We start from the raw sequence: 13,304 nt of genomic DNA, 5'->3' as shown, positions 1-13,304 counted from the left end.
GAACAGCAGTGGCGTATTCATCAGGGTTCTCCAGAGAATCACAATTAAAGAGTTAAAGCATAGGGTGTGGGAGGTATGTGTGTGTGGTGAGAGAGAGAGAGCAAGACATGAGAGAGACGGAGAGAGAGAGATGTGGAGAGGCAGATGGAAAGAGACGGATGGGAGAGAGAGATGGAAAGAGAGAGATGGAGAAAGACATGAGAAGAGAGAGATGCAATTAGAGAAATGGGGAGAGAAAGATGGAATCAGAGATGGAAAGAGAGATGGAGAGAGAGACATGGAAAGGGAAATATAGAAAGAGAGAGATGGAATCATAGAGATGGGGAGAGAGGGAAGGGAAGAGAAATGGAAAGAGAGAGATTGGGAAAGAAATGGAATTGGAGAGATGGGGAGAGAGAGATGGGAGAAAGAGTTGGGAAGAAAGAGATGAGGAGTCTGTCTCAAAAAAAAAATAGAAACAAAGGCAACACAGAGAGGTAAAGTAACTTGCTCAAGATGACATCACTAGAAGTGGGGAGCTAAGATTTGAACCTGGGCAGTCTGGGAGGAGACCACGAGTGGAGGCAGCGGTGGAGGGACTGGAAAGGTTGGGAAAAACGCCAGGGACTGGGCCGCATCTGCCCTGCCCACTGCTGTAAGGCCAGCGCCCAGGGAGTGCTTAGCACATAGTAGGTGTTCTGAGCGTGTTCCTGACCCATGAAGGGAGGGGAGGGGAAGGCGGGGAGGGGAGGGAAAGGGAATATAATGGACTGTTACTTGGTCAGAAAAAGGAATGAAGCACTGAGCCGTGCTACAGCGTGGATGAACTTTGAAGACGTGATGCTGAGTGAAAGACGACAGACATAGAAGGTCACATAGTGTATGATTCTATTTATGTGAAATGTCTTGAACAGGTAAATCCACAGAGACAGAAAGCAGATTGGTGGTTTCCAGGTGCTGAGTGAGGATTGCTTATGGAAATGGGTACTCTTCTGGAGGTTATGAGAATGTTTTGGAATGACATAAAGGTGATTAAAAAAAAAAAAAAAACATTGTGAGTACTCAATGCCCCTGAATACAATTCACTGTTTTTTTGAGACAGGGTCTTGCTCTGTCACCCAGGCTAGAGTACAGTGGCACAGTCCTGGCTCACTGCAGCGTCAGTCTCCTGGACTCAAGTGATCCTCCAGTCTCAGCTTCCTAAGTCACTGGAATTACAGTCTCCCGAGTCACTAGTGGTGTGACTGTGCCTGGCTTTCGGGAAGCTTTTAAAGTTCCATTTTTCAGCTCACGCCTGCAATCCCAGAAATTTGGGAGGCGGAGGTGGGCAGATCACCTTACGTCATGAATTCAAGACCAGCCTGACCAACATGGTGAAACTCGTCTCTACTAAAAATACAAAAATTAGCTGGGTGTGGTGGTGTGCACCTGTAGTCCCAGCTACTCAGGAGGCTGAGGCAGGAGAATTGCTTGAACCTGGGAGGTGGAGGTTGCAGTGAGCTGAGACTGTGCCACTGCACTCCAGCCTGGGCTACAAGAGTGAGACTGTCTCAAAAAAAAAAAAAGATTCCATTTCTCTGTTTCCTCAGGTCCCAGTGCCGTTGCCTTTATCTCATATTCTTCTCTTGGAAATATCATAAATGCAACTTTTTTTGAAGAGATGGATGAGAAAGATCGACTATATCTGAACTCTCGGGTAGTGAGTGCTGCTATTGGACCCAAAAGGAACGTGTCCCTCTCCACGCCTGTGACGCTGACTTTCCAGCACGTGAAGGTGGGTCACAGGTGTGATTTGAGCTTCTCAGGTCTCAAGGAGGCAGCCTGGACGATGTGTGCATCATCCCAGGCTGCAGTTCCAGACCCGTGCTGTCCGGGGTGGAAGTCGTGATCATCTGTGGCTATTGAGCATTTGAAATGTGGCTGGTCTAAATCGAGATTTTGAAGACAGTATTTCCAGATTTACGTCTTGTAAATCAGCTTTTGAATACTTAATAAGACGAAAACAATTAGCTTGATTTAAGCCAGGCAGGCTGGCATCCTCCTATAGTTGCAGCTACTTGGGAGGCTGAGGCAGGAAGATCACTTGATCCCAGGAGTTGGAGGCTGCAGTGAGCTATGATTGCACTCCAGCCTGGGGCACAGAGCAAGACACTATCAGAAGAAGAAGAAAAATGAGAAGGAGAAAAAGAAAAAGCAGAGAAAGGAAGGGAGGAAGGAAGGAAGGAAGGAAGGGGGGTGAGGAGAGGGAGGGAAGGGAGGGAGGGAGGAACTGAGAATTTCCCCAGACCAATGTCAAACACCAAATCATAGATCCACAGATCCAGGAAGTTCAGAGAACCAATAAGAATAAATGAAAAAAAAAATTAGCTAGATTTAATCATTCAACATTGTAGGCAAATACAGGTATTGTAACATCACATTGCATCCCATAAAGATATACAATTGTAATTTATAAGTTAAACATAAATTTTTTTTTATTTTACTTTAGGTTCTGGGGTCCATGTGCTGGTCATGCAGGGTTGTTGCACAGGTGTAAACATAACCAGGTGGTTTGCTGCCTCTGCTCCCCCTTCATCTATATCCAGCATTTCTCCCCACGTTATCCCTCCCCACCCTCCCCACCTGCCGCTGTCCCTCCCCTAGGCCCCCCAACTGCCCCCAGTGTGTGATGCTCCTCTCCCTGAGTCCACATGTTCTCATTGTTCAACACCTGCCTATGAGTGAGAACATGCCGTATTTGATTTTCTGTTCTTGTGTCAGTTTGCTGAGAATGATGGTTTCCAGATTCATCCAAGTCCCTACAAAGGGCACAAACTCATTGTTTTTTATGGCTGCACAGTATTCCATGGTGTATATGTGCCACATTTTCCCTGTCCAGTCTATCATTGATGGGCATTTGGGTTGGTCCCAGGTCTTTGCTATTGTACACAGGGCAGCAGTGAACATATGTGTGCATGTATCTTTACAATAGAACGATTTATAGTCCTTTGGGTATATACCCAGTAATGGGATTGCTGGGTCAAATGGAATTTTTATTTCTAGATCCTTAAGAAATTGCCACACTGTCTTCCACAATGGTTGAACTAATTTACACTCCCACCAACTGTGTAAGAGTGTTCCTATTTCTCTGCATCCTCTCCAGCATCTGTTATCTCCAGATTTTTTAATGATCGCCATTCTAACTGGCATGAGATGACACCTCAGTGAGGTTTTGATTTGCATTTTCTCTAATGACCAGTGATGACGAGCATTTTTTAATATGTTTGTTGGCCTCATATATGTCTTCTTTTGAAAAGTGGCTGTTCATATCCTTTGCCCACTTTTGAATTAGTTTGTTTGTTTTTTCTTGTATATCTGTTTTAGTTCTTTGTAGAATCTGGATATTAGCCCTTTGTCAGATGGGTAGATTGCAAAAATTTTTTCCCATTCTGTTGGTTGGGGATTCACGCTAATGATTGTTTCTTTTGCTGTACAGAAGCTGTGGAGTTTAATTAGATCCCATTTGTCTATTTTGGCTTTTGTTGCCAATGCTTTTGGTGTTTTAGTTATGAAGTCCTTGCCTATGCCTATGTCCTGGGTGGTTTTGCCTACATTTTCTTCTAGAGTTTTTATGGCGTTAGGTTTTAAGTTTACATCTTTTATGTTTAAATCTGGAGTTAATTTTAGTGTAAGGTGACAGGAAGGGGTCCAGTTTATGCTTTCTGCACACTGCAAGCCAGTTTTCCCAACACCATTTATTAAACAGGGAATCCTTTCCCCATTGCTTGTTTTTGTCAGGTTTGTGAAAGATCAGATGGTTGTAGATGTGTGGCATTGCCTCCAAGGCCTCTGTTCTGTTCCATTGGTCTATGTCTCTGTTTTGGTACCAGTACCATGCTGTTTTGATTACTGTAGCCCTGTAGTATAGTTTGAAGTCCCGCAGTGTGATGCCTCCAGCTTTGTTCTTTTTGCTTAGGATTGTCTTGGCTATGCGGGCTCTCTTGTGGTTCCATATGAAGCTTAAAGTGGTTTTTTCCAGTTCTGTGAAGAAGGTCATTGGTAGCTTGATGCGGATAGCATTGAATCTATAAATTACTTTGGGCAGTATGGCCATTTTCATGATATTGATTCTTCCTAACCATGAACTTGGAATGTTTCTCCATCTGTTTGTGTCCTCTCTTATTTTGTTGAGCAGTGGTTTGTAGTTCTCCTTAAAGAAGTCCTTACATCCTTTGTTAGTTGTATTCCTGGGTATTTTATTCTCTTTGTAGCAATTATGAATGGGAGTTCGCTCTTGATTTGGCTCTCTGTCTGTTATTGGTGTATAGGAATGTCTGTGATTTTTGCACATTGATTTTGTATCCTGAAACTTTGCTGAAGCTGCTTATCAGTTTGAGGAGATTTTGGGCTGAGATGACGAGGTCTTCTAAATATACAATCATGTCATCTGCAAGTAGAGACAGTTTGACTTCCTTCTTTCCTAATTGAATACCATTTATTTCTTTTTCTTGATGAAATTGGAGTATATTCAATATATCCACTATATTGAATAGGAGTGGTGAGAGTGGGCATCTTTGTGACTGATTTCAAAGGGAATGCTTCCAGCTTTTGCCCATTCAATATGATATTGGCTATAGGTTTGTCATAAATAACTTTTATTATTTTATGATACATTCCGTTGATACCTAGTTTGTTGAAAGTTTTTATTATGAAGGGCTGTTGAATTTTGTCGAAGGCCTTCTCTGCATCTATTGAGATAATCATGTGGTTTTTGTCTTTGGTTCTGTTTATGTGATGGATTACGTTTATAGACATGCATATGTTGAACCAGCCTTGCATCCCCGGGATGAAGCCTAACATAAATTTTTAAAAAGAAGTAAATAGGGGAGGTACGGTGGGGGGTGGGGAGCTGGGGAGAGATAGCAAGGGGAGAAATGCCAGATGTAGGTGATGGGGAGGAAGGCAGCAAATCACACTGCCACGTGTGTACCTATGCAACAATTTTGCATGTTCTTCACATGTACCCCAAAACCTAAAATGCAATAAAATAAATAAGTGGGGGAAAAAAAGAAGTAAATCTAAACAAGAAGAAAGTAAAATATTTCCTTGATAATATCTATGTTGATTATATTTATTAATTTATACCGATATATTTAAAAGATACTATGTTGACTATAGTGGATTATATTAAACTTAATTTCACCTATATCTTTACCTTTTTTGAGAAAGGCTCTCATTCTGTTGCCCAGGCTGGAGTGCAGGTGCACAATCATAGCTCACTACAGCCTCAAACTCCCAGGTTCAAGCAACCCGCCCACCTCAGCCTCCCCAGCAGCTGGACTACAGGTGTGAGCCACCATGCCCAACGAATTTTTCTGTTTTTGGTAGAGAGGAGGACTCACAATGTCACCAAGGCTGGTCTCATACTCCTGGCCTCAAGCGATCCTCCTGCCTCAGCTTCCCAAAACCCAGAAATTACAGGTGTGAACCACTTCCTCCGGCCTCTTTTCTTTCTTTTTTTTGAGATAGAGTCTCTGTCGCCCAGGCTGGAGTTCAGTGGTGTGATCTTGGCTCACTGCCACCTCCGACTCCTTGGTCCAAGGGATTCTCCTGCCTTAGCCTCCCGTGTAGCTGGGATTACAAGCAAGCGCCATCACACCTGGCTAATTTTTGTATTTTTAGTAGAGACAGGGTTTGGCCATATTGGACAGACTGGTCTCTAACTCCTGACTCTAGGTGATCTGCCCACCTTGGCCTCCAAAATTGCTGGGATTACAGGCGTGAGCCATTGCACCCAGCCTCAAAGCCTAATTTTATTCATTCTCCCCATGACGTTTCTTTCCTATACTATGCTTCTCATCCTATCAGAAATTATTGTGTTGTAAGGGAGTCAGAGGCAGAATCGATTGTACAAGGAGCAGGGACATTTAGCTTAGAGAGACTTTGAGGGAAAACATTATGTGAGCTTCCCGCTCCACTGTTTTTTTGTGTTTTTGCTTTCTGTTTTTCTCCCATGATGGATCAAGGTTCCAAAGCCAATGAAATCTCGTGAAACTGTGGTTTCCAAGGAGCCTTCACTTTCTTTGATGTTACATAAAATCTCAAAAGAGCTGCGGTTATGGATCAGGGGTCCTGGTGGCCACATAAAATAGAAATCAGACACAGTGGCTCACCCATAACCGCAGCACCTTGGGAGGCCAAGGCAGGAGGATCATTTGAGATCAGGAGTTCAAGACCAGCCTGGGCAACATGTTGAAACCCCATCTCTACTCAAAACACAAAAGTTAGTCGGGAATGGTGGAGCACACCTGTAGTTCCAGCTACTCTGGAGGCTGAGATAGGAGGATCATTTGAGCCAGGGACGTCAAGGTGGCAGTGAGTTGTGATTGTGCCACTGCACTCCAGCCTGGATGACAGAATGAGACCTTGTCTCAAAAACAAACAAACAGAAATCACCTGAGTCACTCATCACCCAGGTGCCTTAGCAGGTGGCACCTTAATGTAGATCAACACTGAGAATGGTCCCTCCTGAGGAAAAAGACAGTGAGCCAGCTGGGCATCGTGGCTCATGCCCGCATGATCCCAGCACTTTGGGAGGCAAAGGCAGGCAGATTGCTTGAGTCTCGGAGTTCTAGACCAGCCTGGGCAACATAGTTGACCCTGTCTCTACAAAAAATACAAAAATTAGCCAGGTGTGTTGGCGCATACCTGTAATCCCAGCTACTTGGGAGGCTGAGGCAGGAGAATGACTTGCAGCCAGGAAGCGGGGGTTGCAGTGAGTTGAGATCATGCCACGCCACTGCATTCCAACCTGGGCAATAGAGTGAGACTCCATCTCAAAAAAAAAAGAAAGAAAGAAAGACAATGAGCCCTTTCTATTTTCAGATAAACCCCAGGAGCAAAAAAGTCTTCTGTGTCTACTGGGAGAGCACACAGCAGGGCGGCCAGTGGTCCAGGGATGGCTGCTTCCTGATAAGCAAGAACAAGACTCATACCATGTGCAATTCCACGCACTTGTCCAGCTTCGCTGTCCTGATGGCACTCACCAGCCAGGTATTATACTAGACTGCTAATATACATTAGCAGTCTACATTAGCAATCTACATTAGCAATCAATATTAACAGTCTACACTAGCAGTCTACATTAACAATCTACATCAGCAGCCTACATTAGCAATTAAATTAGCAGTCTACATTAAAAATTACATCAGCAGTCTACATTGGCAATCTACATCAACAGTCTACGTTAGCAATCTACATCAACAGTCTACATTAGCGATCTATATTAGCAATCTACATTAGCAATCTACATTGGCAGTCTACATTAGCAATTACATTAGCAGTCTACGTTAGCAATCTACATTAACAGTCTAACGATCCCACACTGCCACTGGGCTTGGTGCCTGTGTCAAGGATGCCCCAGTCCAAGGAGAGAAGCCATAATCCCAGTGCGGGAAAGTATAACTGTGAACTCTTTTTCTTGGTCCCAGGAGGAGGATCCAGTGCTGACCATCATCACCTATGTGGGGCTGAGCCTCTCTCTGCTGTGCCTCCTTCTGGCAGCCCTCACCTTCCTCCTGTGCAAACCAATCCAAAACACCAGCACCTCACTGCATCTGCAACTCTCACTCTGCCTCTTCCTGGCCCACCTCCTCTTCCTCGTGGGAATTGATCAAACTGAACCCAAGGTACTGACAGTGTCTCAGAAGATGTCCTGCCCTGCCCCAAGGGATACTGAGCTTATGGAGCAAGGCTGCACTGGATACCTTAGTAAAATGTCCTTGGGTCTGTAGAGGAGAAAATATAATTTTCCTGCTACCCTTCTGAGATTGCAGTTGGGACCCCTATAACTAAAGACAGATAAACAAGAGAAAAAGCAAACAAAGGGTTATTAACATGTATGCATATTTCATAAATGCATGGGAGATACCCAGGGAATGAGGTATTCTCAAAGAGGTAGTTTAGAACAACAGCGTTTTTGACAAAGAATTATACATTTTTGGAAAAGGGAAAAAGACCTTGGGTCTCTAGGGGCAGCAAAGTGTGGGAAATCAAATATCTGGGAAATGAGTGATAGATAAAGGCTTATTAGTATCATTGGTTGTATTAGTCCATCTTCAAGCTGCTGATAAAGACATACCCGAGACTGGGAAGAAAAAGAGGTTTAGTTGGACTTGCAGTTCCACATGGCTGGGGGGGGGGGCCTCAGAATCATGGCAGGAGGTGAAAGGCACTTCTTACATGGTGGTGGGAGAGAAAAAATGAGCAAGATGCAAAAGCGGAAACCCCTGATAAAACCATCAGATCTCAGGAGACTTACTCCCTACCACAAGAACAGTATGGGGGAACAACCCCCATGATCCAAATTATCTCCCACCAGGTCCCTACCACAACGTGTGGGAATTGTGGGAGTACAATTCAAGATGAGATTTGGGTGGGGACACAGAGCCAAACCATTTCATTGGTTATGTAGATTCCTCCGGCATTGACTCTAGGTCAATGAGGATCTAAAGCTGTCTTGGTGGCCGGGTGCAATGGCTCATGCCTGTAATCCCAGCACTTTGGGAGGCTGAGGCAGACAGATCACCCTAGGCCAGGAGTTCAAGAACAGCCTGGTCAACATCCAAAACCCCATCTCTACTAAAAATACAAAAAGTTAGCCAGGCACAGTGGTGAGCGCCTGTAATCCCAGCTACTCAGAAGGCTGAGGCAGGAGAATTGCTTGAACCTGGGAGGCAGAGGCTGCAGTGAGCTGAGATTATGCAATTGCACTCCAGCCTGGGCGACAAGAGCAGAACTCCATCTCAAAAAATATATAAAGTTGTATGGGTGATCAACTTTTGTCCTCTCCATAGCAGGAGTAGGAGAGTAGAAGGAAGAGAATAGCTGGGAAGAATGCCTTAATGTCCTGGAATACTACTCAGCCTTTAGAAAAAGAAGGAAATTCTGCCATTTGTGATAACATGGATGAACCTGGAGGATGTTATGCTGGGTGAAATTAGCAAGGCACAGAAAGACAAATACTGCATGATCTCACTTTATGTGTGGAATCTAAAATAGCCAAACTCACAAAATCCAAGAGGAGATTGGTTGTTAGTAGAGACTAGGATGATGGGGAAGGGGTTTCAGGAGATGTTGGTCAAAGGATACCAAATTTCAGTTAGACAAGAAGAATAAATTCAAGAGAACTATTGCACATCATGATGACTATAGTCAATCACAATATAGTGTATATTGAAAAATTGCTAACAGAGTAGATTTTAAGTGTTCTCACTCCCAAAAATAGACAAGTGTATAGCCGGGCGTGATGATGCGTGCCTGCAGTCCCAACTACTCGGGAGGCTGAGGTGGGAGGATCGCTTGAGCCCAGGAGTTCTGGGCTGTAGTGCGCTATGCCGATTGGGTGTTCGCACTAAGTTCTGCATCAATATGGTACCTCCCGGGAGCAGGGGACCACCAGGATTCCAAAGGAGGGGTAAACCAGCCCAGGTCAGAAACGGAGCAGGTCAAAACTCCCGTCCTGATCAGTAGTGGGATCACGCCTGTGAATAGCCACTGCACTCCAGCCTGGGCAAAAAAAAAAAAAAAAAGGCAAGTATATAAACGTATGTCCTCCTTTTAGGAAGTAGGGGGAGGGCAGAGAGCTTTTTTTTTTTTTTTTTTTTATCTGCTTCTTCTCAACTGCTTTCAGTTTAAAATAATCCCCTGGGCCAGGCGCAGTGGCTCACACCTGTAATCCTAACACATTGGGAAGCAATGGCAGAAAGCTCACTTGAGGCCAGGGGTTCACGGCCATCCTGGGCAACACAGTGAGACCTTGTCTCTTCAAAAAACAAAAACTAACAAAATTAGCTGGGCACAGTGGTGCATGTCTGTAGACCCAGCTGCTCAGAGGCTGAGGCAGGAAGACTGCTTGAACCCAGGAGTTCGAGGCTGCAGTGAGCTATGATTGCAACCACTGTACTCCAGCCTGGGTGGCAGAGCAAGACCCTGTCTCAAAAAGAGAATCAGAATCAGAATCATAATCTCTTATGCCAAAGTGAAACTTTTTTCCTAAATTTTATTTTTCATTGAAAAATAATAATTGTATAAAATTATGGGGTACAATGTGAAGTTTCCATTGAGGTACACATTAAGAAATGATCATCCAGGATAATGAACATGTCTATGACTTCCATACTTATCATTTCTTTCTGGTGGAAACATTCAAAATTCACTCTTTTAGGCCTGGAGGTGACGGCGCATGCTTGTAATCCCAGCACTTTAGGAGTCCAAGGCAGGAGGATCACTTCAGCCCATGACTTGGAGACTGGCCTGGGCAACATAGTGAGACCCCATCTCTAGAAAAATTAGTGGGTAGTGTGGCACACACTTGTGGTCCCAGCTACTCAGGAGGCTGAGGTGGGAGGATCATTTGAGCCTGGGAGTTTGAGGCTGCAGTGAGCTATGATTGTCCCTGGTGACTCCAGCCTGGGTGACAGAGTGAGATCCTGTCTCAAATAAAATAAAATCCACTCTTGGCTGGGCTCAGTGGCTTACACCTGTAATCCCAGCACTTTGGGAGGCTGAGGCAGGCGAATCTAACTAACAAGACCAGCCTAACTAATATGGAGAAACCCCCGTCTCTACTATAAATACAAAATTAGCCGGGCTTGGTGGTGCATGCCTGTAATCCCAGCTACCCGGGAGGCTGAGGCAGGAGAACCGCTTGAATCCAGGAGGCAGAGGTTTCAGTGAGCCAAGATCATGTCACTGCACTCCAGCCTGGGCAACAAGAGTGAAACTCCCTCTCAAAAATAAATAAATTAATTAATTTTAAAAAAATAAAATCCACTCTTTTAGCAACTTTGAAATTCACAATATATCATTATTAACTATAGGCACCACACAGTATAGCAGGAGTAGAGCATAGAATGGAGGTTGCCTGAGGTTGAGGGGAAGTGGATGAGGAAAGGAGACAGTACTAAAAGCATACAAAGTCTTTGAGCAATTAAAAAGGAGGAATAAGTTCTGGTGATCTATTGCAAAGTGGCATAGGTGAAGGTGGCACATTCTGCCACACTTTCAGTCCCAAGGGCAGGTTGAAGGGTGCCCAGGTGGCCAATGCTAGCCTATCTCTTTTTTTTTTTAATATAATTGAGATGGGATCTTACTAAGTTGCCCAGGCTGGTCTCAAGCTCCTCGGCTCAAGCAATCCTCCCACCTCAGCCTCCCAAAGTGCTGAGATTAGAGACATGAGCCACTGCATCCAGTTCCCATTGACTTTTAATGCCATTGGTCTGATGTTAGGGGCTCTGAACCCAAAGCCAATGTCAAGGAGAGGTCCTAGGGCCAAACTCCACCCTGACAACACCTTCAGCATCCCTTTCTCCTCCCCCAGGTGCTGTGCGCCATCATTGCTGGTGCCTTGCATTATCTCTACCTGGCCGCCTTCACCTGGATGCTGCTGGAGAGCCTGCACCTCTTCCTCACTGCACGGAACCTGACGGTGGCCAACTACTCAAGCATCAACAGACTTATGAAGTGCGTCATGTTCCCAGTCGGCTATGGTGTCCCCACTGTGATTGTGGCCATTTCTGCAGCCTCCAGGCCTCACCTTTATGGAACCACTGATCGGTGAGCCTGAATCCCACCCTGTGTCATGGACAGTTTCCTAAGAAAGCTTTTGAGGGCAGCATTCATGATGATGGTGGAAATATATGTAACCAATGCACTCTATGTTCCCCTTTATAACAGTTCTAACCTCTTTCCCAGCAAGGCAGGGTGAGACAGTGGTAAGAGTTTGCAAAGTTCTGGAAGTGTTATACAACCAACAGGGTCATATGCCCACTGCACAGTAACATATCAATCACCCAAGACAGCAGGGTTTGCAGCAGAGAAAGAGCTTAATGAGGCCAGGTGTGGTGGCACACACCTGTAATCCCAACACTTTGGGAGGCCAGGTGGGAGGATCACTTGAAGCCAGAAGTTCAAGACCGGCCTGGGCAATATAGCAAGACCCTCATCTCTACAAAAAAAATTGAAAATCAGCTGAGCACAGTGGCTCACACCTGTAATCCCAGCATTTTGGGAGGCCCAGACAAGAGGATAAATGAGTTCACAAGTTCAAGACCAGCCTAAGCAACACAGCAAGACCTGTGTCTACTAAAAGTTTTTTTTCAAAAATAGCTAGATGTGGTTATATTATACACCTGTAGTCCCGCTACTCAGGAAGCTGAGATTGAAGGATTGCTTGAGCCCAAGAGTTCAAGGCTGCAGTGAGCTATGCTCAGGCCACTACACTCCAGCCTGGGTGACAAATCAAGACCCCGTCTCAAAAACAAAAAAGAAAAAGAGTTTAATAATCTTAGGGCACCAGCGAGGAGATGGGAGAAGACTCAACTCAATCTCCCCAAGGAGTTCTAGACTGGGGCTTTTAAGGGGATCATGGAGGGTGGGGAGGCTGGAAAATTTGGGTCATTGTTCGTGGTACAGTGAACGAAATTATCAGGAGGCAGAAACTGCCTTCTTTGGTGGCTCAGCTCCTTCTGTGGTCCTTCAGAGCAGCTGAGGCCAGTAGTTTCACTGGTACACAGGACCTGAAAGAATATCTCAAGGGAAACTTAATTTTTTGTAGAGTTTGTTGTTGTTGTCATTTGTTTTGAGACAGAGTTTCATTCTTGTTGCCCAGGCTGGGGTGCAATCGTACCATGGTCTCAGCTCATTGAAGCCTCCACCTCCTCCCAGGTTCAAGCGACGCTCCTACCTCAGCCTCCCAAGTAGCTTGGATTACAGCTTGGTCTATTTTCATTTCTCCCATTTTCTTCTTCTCTGATTATTTTTATAAAGTGTATAGGGATGGCTTCAGAAGGAGAGGGCTTTGGATGTTGCTCAAAAGACCATCAAGATGAATAAACAATAGAAAGAAGAGCTTTAAGGCCGGGCGCGATGATTCATGCCTGTAATCCCAGACTTTGGGAGGCCACAGCGGGAGAATCCTTTGAGGTCAGGAGTTCGGAACCAGCCTAGCCAACATGGTGAAACCCCACCTCTATTAAAAATACAAACTTTAGCCAGGCATGGTGGTGTGGGCACCTGTAAGCCCAGCTACTCAGGAAGCTGAAGCAGGAGAATCGCTTGAACCTGGGAGGCAGACGTTGCAGTGAGCTGTGATTGTACCAGTGCACTCCAGCCTGGGTGACAGAGTGAGACTGTCAAAAAAAAAAAAAGAAAGAAAGAAAGAGAGAGAGAGAAAGAAAAGAAAAGAAAGAAAGAAAAAGGAAGGAAGGAAGGAAGGAAGGAGGGAGGGAGGGAGGAAACGAAGGAAGGAAGGAAGGAAGGAAGGAAGGAAGGAAGGAAGGAAGGAA

General features: G+C 45.0%; 1 protein-coding gene across 3 annotated transcripts in view; it reads left to right on the top strand.

Moving 5' to 3' along the window:
- The window catches only part of ADGRE3 (adhesion G protein-coupled receptor E3), a 52,247-nt gene that overhangs the window by 26,422 nt on the left and 12,521 nt on the right, over positions 1 to 13,304 (top strand). For 2 of the 3 annotated variants that reach the window (XM_032265707.1, XM_032265706.1), the window contains 4 exons: positions 1,569 to 1,753; positions 6,844 to 7,011; positions 7,449 to 7,646; positions 11,339 to 11,574. In XM_032265707.1, the coding sequence (XP_032121598.1) occupies positions 1,569 to 1,753; positions 6,844 to 7,011; positions 7,449 to 7,646; positions 11,339 to 11,574 (787 nt within the window). The remainder of the gene's footprint in view (positions 1 to 1,568; positions 1,754 to 6,843; positions 7,012 to 7,448; positions 7,647 to 11,338; positions 11,575 to 13,304) is intronic. The other variant, XM_032265708.1, reaches the window with a different exon arrangement.

Source organism: Sapajus apella, unplaced genomic scaffold (genome assembly GCF_009761245.1).
Source record: "Sapajus apella isolate SASKATOON/1434 unplaced genomic scaffold, GSC_monkey_1.0 scaffold152, whole genome shotgun sequence".
NCBI classification, from domain to species: domain Eukaryota; kingdom Metazoa; phylum Chordata; class Mammalia; order Primates; family Cebidae; genus Sapajus; species Sapajus apella.
Note: the sequence above shows the minus strand (reverse complement) of the source record. Positions and strands in the feature narration are given on the sequence as shown.